This window comes from Hippopotamus amphibius, chromosome 8, assembly GCF_030028045.1.
Source record: "Hippopotamus amphibius kiboko isolate mHipAmp2 chromosome 8, mHipAmp2.hap2, whole genome shotgun sequence".
Taxonomy (NCBI): Eukaryota; Metazoa; Chordata; class Mammalia; order Artiodactyla; family Hippopotamidae; genus Hippopotamus; species Hippopotamus amphibius.
In genome coordinates, this window is record NC_080193.1 from 17,338,867 (window position 1) to 17,345,546 (window position 6,680).

Below are 6,680 nucleotides of genomic sequence, written 5' to 3' on the forward strand. Positions count from 1 at the left end.
TTTCACAATGGTTAGAGCCTGGCCCTCAGCACCAGGTTTGCCAGGATTCAAATCCTAGCTCTACCACCACGACCACCCTGACATGTTATGAAACTCTCTGTGCCTCAATTTCCCTCTCTATAAAGTCAGGATAGAATTTTCCCCCATCTGTATGTTCAGGTTCATTTGATTTCATTTCTTTTCCTTCCCTTCTCTTCCCCTTCCCCTTCCCATGCTGGGTCTTAGTTGTGGCATGCAAGATCTTCGTTGCCAAGTGTGGGATCTTCACTGTGGTATGTGTGCTCTTAGTTGCAGCATGGGATCTAATTGCCTGACCAGGGATCAAACCGAGGCCCCCTGCATTGGGAGCGCAAAGTATTAACCACTGGACCACCAGGGAAGTCCCTCAGGTTCCTTTTTGATACTTTTCCTTCCGTGTTATGAAAGAAAGCAGAAATGTTTTCCAGAGTTAGAATCCCATGGAGAAACTTAAATGTAAAGGTTTTGGGTGGGTGGGTGTGTGTGTGTGTGTGTGTGTGTGTGTGTGTGTGTGTGTGTAAGAGAGAGCAACAAACTAGCCCTTAATGAATGAAATTGATTCTTTCTTCCATTAAGAGCAAAAACAAGGCCGATTTCTCAGTAATCCTTTGAAATAAAATTTCCCAGCCTGGCTTACTGGAGGAATTGAATGGCAATGTGGAATTACTAAGGCAGAGGTTCCCAAGCTTTGGGCTGCAGAAGAGTTACCTGGGGGTTTTTAAAAGAGGTGGACATTGGGGCCCTACCTCAAAGGATTTCAACTCACTAAGTCAGAAGTGGGGACCAAGAATCTGCATTTTCAAGCTCCCCTCTCCCACCCTGGGGCTCTGGTGCAGGTGAACAGAACACTTTGCCAAACTTCCTCCCTCCCAAATCTGAAAGGAAGAATGCACTAACAGTCACCAGCCGTTAACAGAGTAGTCAGTTTTCATTTACATCAGCAAACTCGTCATCCTAACGTGTTATATCTAACTCAAGGCCAAGGATGGGAGTCATTTTACCGCCTAGGATATGTACCCACAGAGGGGCACTTTTGTAACAACCTAAAAGTCAGCAAGGACTTCCTAGGGGCTGGGAAAATCTGACTGTAGAGAAGACCTAGCCTGGAGATAAGACCGAAAGCTTTGAATATGTCAGTTTTCTGTGTTTCATTAAAAAAAACTGAAGTCACCTATTGGCTTTTAAAAAATGGTGAAGTCCTGCCTTAAAAAATATATATTTCTTATCCTTATTAAGAAAAGTGTAACCAATCTCTTCTCCCTCAAATGTCTGAAATCTCAGGAAGTTTACTTTCTTGGAATAGACTCAAGTCATGATAGTCTTCACCCAAACTCATAAAAAAGTCTCATTCGTCCTAGTTTTTTTTTCCTTCCAGTTTTATCGAGGTATAGTTGACATATAGCACTGTAGAAGTTTCAGGTGTACAGCATCATGATTTGACTTACACCATGAAATGATTATCACAGTAAGTTTAGTGAGCATCTATCAACTCATATAGATACAAAATTAAAGAAATAGAAAAAAACATTTTCCCTTGTGATGAGAGCTCTTAGGATTTGCTCTTTAACCACTTTGATGTATAACATACAGCCATTTTCATTACGTTTATCACATGGTACATTACATCCCTAGTGCTTATAACTAGAAGTTTGTACCTTTTGACCACCTTCATCCAATTCTCCCTCCCCCCAGTCCCTACCTCTGGTAACCACAAATAAGGTCTCTTATTCTATCATTCATCCTAATTTTACAGGATATCTATGTAAGCCACGTGTTGGAGCAAAGAAGGAGTTTCGTGACATCAAATCCATTAGAACTGGGAATCGTTGAACTGAAATAGTCAACAGTTTGGGATAGAATGTTAAGCTGTCAGAAGAGAAGCGTCCAGGTCCAAATGGAGTCAGAAACTTGCAGTCTCCTACAGTTATAAAGTCCTCTGCCCGCAGGTTACTAGGGAGAGTGGAGAAGTGAATCACGGAGGTGAAGCATTTAAATATTGCAACTGTCTATTTATTGATCCTAATTCTTCACATCCCCAGCCTAAATCAACAGGTCTGCAGACTTTTACTTTCTGCTGCTGTCTGAGGATTCAGGCACGGTTAGGTTGTTCTAGTCATGTTTCACAGGGCACAGGTCTCACCTGTGACAGATTCAGCAGGGATGCTAGGGACGCTTGTGAAAATGCAGATTCCCAGGCCCCGATCAAAACCCCAAATGGCCCTGAAATGTGCATTATCACAAGCATTGGCAACCCCCAAAACCTGGTTCTAAGTGGTCTAATGTTATAGAAACACTCCACTAAGGCTGTGCATTTAATGGAGAACATTCTTACATACGTAGACATATGCCACAAACTAGGACTTTTTCACATTCCTAAACTACCTGGAAGAAGCGTCAGTGATTGCTGCCTCCCCTGCCCTACCTCTCAGAAAGTTTCTACATCTCCCTGGTTTTCCTCCTGATCAGGCTCATGGTCACCTATCTGATGCTTTGTTGAATCCAGTGGAACTTCTTACTGATTGACTGATTGATTGATTGGCTGCATTGGGTCTTTGTTGCTACGCCTGGGTTTTCTCCAGTTGTGGCAAGCAGAGGCTACTCTTTGTTGCGGTGTGCGGACCTCTCATTGTGGTGGCTTCTCTTGTTGCATAGCATGGGCTTCATTAGTTGTGGCACATGGGCTCAGTTGCTGTAGCTCGCAGGCTCTAGAGCACAGGCTCAGCAGTTGTGGCGCATGGGCTTAGTTGCTCCACAGCATGTGGGATCTTCCCAGACCAGGGACTGAACCCGTGTCCCCTTCATTGGCAGGCGGATTCTTAACTCAGTGGAACTTCTTTAGCACAAAACCAGTTGACCAAATTTGTGTGTGAGGGAGATAAATATTGTCTACCACAAATACAACAATGACAGTCAGTGAAGCGTCTTACTCAGGGGTGAAGTTATGATGTCAGGGTGTAAGGTGAGCTTTGAGTGTAATCAGAATTAATCCTGGAAGCATCCATAGCAGGGTGCCCTATTAGAGACTCACGAACCGTCTCCTGATCAGACCAGGATAGCCAGTGTTCCCTCCAGTGTGGGAAGAGATGACGATCCTTGGGCTGAGCACCAGCTGAAGTCATTGGTGGTTTAGGGCTCGTGTTGTATGTTCAAACAGTGGAACCACACTCAGAGCTCAATAGGAGCCCTGTACCCTTTCATACTCATAAGCACCGAGCGACCTGGTGGCCAGAAGCTCCATTTAAACAGCTGCTTTCTTCTCTTTCATGAACATGAATAGTTGACTTCTGTACATTAAATGCACCTACATTGCCATTCCACTGACCTTAGGTCTCTGGGTGGTCTTGCAGGTACCTAAACAGCCAGGCACACTCCCACCATGTATTAAAAATGTTTGTTTGTCATTCTTAGCAATAAGAGACTTCATGTTCCAAAGTTCCATTAAGGAAGAGCTTGACTTCTAAGGTTAAGGATCCCACGACTGTCTCCCATCAGCAGGTTCAACGCTAGCCGATGTTAACCCATTCTGTATGGTAAAGCTTCTGTCTTACAAACAGACTGGAAAGTCCTTTCCTGGCCTCAGAATAGCCTCGCATTGCATTAGAATGGGAAGTAAACATACATATGTATGTCAAGGGTGATAAGAAGCAAGAAGTTGGTCTTGCAAGAATGTAACAGCAAATCTGTCTTATTCCCTGTATTATTGGCTGGTATAAGTCTTTCTGGCAACTGTTTTGCACAGATGTGTCTTCAGAGAATTTTTATGATTCCATGATGAAAAATGGGGAACATTACCTGTTTCCAGAAGATCAGAAGGGCCTTTTTTTGTTGGTTCAGAGAAGTTGCAGTAAAGACAAGTCAGACCTAAGTCATCAACAATGGAAAGATTTTTGCTTTGAAAAGTTTGTAAGCTAGTGGGACATTGATGAAGAAATCAGAACAAACATGAAAAGATGTTCACAAAAATTAATGTTTTTAAAAGAAAGAAGAATAAAGAAATTTTTTAAAAAGAAAGAAAAAGATATTCAACCTCTCCAGTAACCAGGGCAACACAAATTAAATCAACAACAAAATTATATATATACATACAAATTATATATATATATACACACACACACACACAAATTTTATATATATATAGTTTTTTTTTTTTTTTGGTCTACCAGATTGAAACAATTTAAAAGATGGACAATATCAAGGTTGGTGAGAGTGTGAAGAATTGGGTACCACGCTGTTGGTGGGACAGTCTTTCAGGAGGTCAGTTTGGATGTACCTATTAAACTTTAAAATCTATGTGCCCCCCTGCTCACCCAGCATTTCTACTTTTCAGTGTCACAAAAAGGCATGTAAAACAGTAATTCTCCTTCCCTACACGTTAAAACCATCAACCCCCAGGGGCCACCCCGGACCAGTTAAGTGAGAATCTCCAGTGTTAGGGCAGGGCACTGGTAGGGTTTAGGGCCCTCCGGATGATTCAAACATGCAGCCCGGATGAGAACCAAGGACACACAGTGACGCTCACTGAAGCTCCGTTTGAAATAGGAGAAAACTCGAAACATCGTGAACGTCCACCAACGAGAAGATGGTTAAATACACAGTGGCTCATTCATAGAATGGCATTCTACACCGCAGTTTAAACATGGAAATATCTCCCTTACTGTGGCTTCATAAGGCCCCTGGGGATCTGGTTGCTGCATCCCCATCCTCATCTGCCAGGACTCTCCCCCTCACTCCTCCACTTCAGCTACACTGAATTCCTTTCTCTTCTTTTAGCAACACAAGCATGCCACAGGGCCTTTGCATTTTGCTGGTCCCTCTACCTAAAATTTTCTTCTTCCTGATATTCAGATAGCTTGTTCCCATCTCTCCTTGAGATGCTTGCTCATATTTAACCCTTAGCAGAGAGGCTGCTCCTGACCAACTTCTCAAAAATGGTACCCCCAGCCCCACCCCTCTTCCCTCTGTCCCCTTATCCAACTTTACTTTTCTTCCTACTACTTACTTCTCCTTGACAAGATTTATATATACATATATATTTTATATAGTTATATAAAATGTATAGTATATATTTTATATTTATACTATACATATAAAATGGTCTGTTTCCTTCTACCGGAATGACAGCTCCAGGAACATTTTCATCTCATTTCTGTCATTGCCCATAATAATAGAGCATAACATTTAAGGGTGCTGCCTGTGACGCTAGACCACTGGGGATTCAATCTAAGTAGCTATGTGCCCTTGGGCACATCTTTTAACCAGTCTGTGCCTCTGTTCTCTCATCTGTAAAATGAAGATAGGGACTTCCCTGGCGGTCCAGTGGTTAGCACTCTGCTTTTCCACTGCAGAGTTCAATCCCTGGTCGGGGAACTAAGATCCCACAAGCCATGAGGCATGGCAAAAAAAAATAAAGAGAGAAAAACAAAAACTCTTGCAAAAAAATGAAGATAAAACCTACCTCATAGGACTGTAAAGACTAAATTGTATAAAGCACAGTGCTTGGCCCGAGGCATGATAGTCACTGTGTGACTGTTGGGTGTTTTTGTTTTTGTTTGTTTGGGGTTTTGTTTTAGTTTTGTTTGGGGGGGGGTGTTGTTGGTAGGGTTGTTTGTTTTGGGGCCATGCTGCACAGCTTATGGGATCTTAGTTCCCCAAACAGGTATTGAACCAGGGCTCTTAGCAGTGAAAGCATTGAGTCCTAACCACCAGAAAATTTCCTGGGTATTGTTATCAACACCAGGACCTACAGCAGTACCTGGCATATAAATATTCATTGAATGAGTGAATGAATGAGTTTAGATAAATACACACACACACACACACACACACACGATGAATTTCTAAGTGAATATTTATGGGCTTAAATGTAGAGGAGAATGCCTGGAGGATTGCACCCCAAATGCTAACAGTGCTACTGACCCTCGTTGAAGAGGAGAATAAGATTCAGAAGCACTCAGGAGCCATGAATGTGCCTACATCTGTATCATTTGGTTTTTTGCATGTGCCACATGTAAACATATTACATACAACATAATATGTTTCCAAAAAATACCTCAAAAAGAAGCCAGTGCTTAGGCTCAAAAGTATGCAGACCAGCTAGTCCATTGGATTAGAGTACTCGCAGGTTGGATTAGAGTACTCACCTTTGAAGGAAGCCTTCAGTGAGGAGGCTCGTGCTCCCTCTCTCTCTCTCTCTCCCCTCCCCCCCTTCCCTTCCCCCCCTCTTCCCCTCCCCCCTCTCTCCCTCTCTCTCTCTCTCACTTTGTTTCTTGTACACACAGTGCCTGAGCAGCCAGGAGTCTGCCGCGAGCATGGAGGACGGACCTCATTCACACACACCCCAGAGGATTTTCTGAGGAATGGATCCTTGACTTCAGACTGTGACATCTTTTCCTCTAGGACTCTCCAGAGGCAGGTCCCTGGCAAATGAACTAAAAATGAAAAGAAAAAAAAAAAGTCCAAAATTTAGGAAAACCAGGCAGCAAAGCCCAAATCAGCCAGAGGCATTGATTTTTTTTTTTTTTTTTTTTTTTTTTAAGAAAGAAAGTCAAATCTCACTGTTTCAGTTTATCAAAAGCCATTGTGTCCATGTGTCCATTCCTCTTCTCTGGAGATAAGCCTCATAAAATCTCATTACTTTTAATGGGGGGAGGGGTCCAGATCCA

At 42.7% G+C, this 6,680-nt stretch overlaps 1 protein-coding gene across 1 annotated transcript in view; it reads left to right on the plus strand.

Moving 5' to 3' along the window:
• The window catches only part of TMEM233 (transmembrane protein 233), a 45,604-nt gene extending 39,153 nt beyond the window's left edge, over positions 1 to 6,451 (plus strand). The window contains exon 3 of the mRNA XM_057746186.1: positions 6,297 to 6,451. Coding sequence (XP_057602169.1) covers positions 6,297 to 6,303 — 7 coding nt within the window. The 3' untranslated portion in view covers positions 6,304 to 6,451. The remainder of the gene's footprint in view (positions 1 to 6,296) is intronic.
• Positions 6,452 to 6,680: the final 229 nt, after the last annotated feature.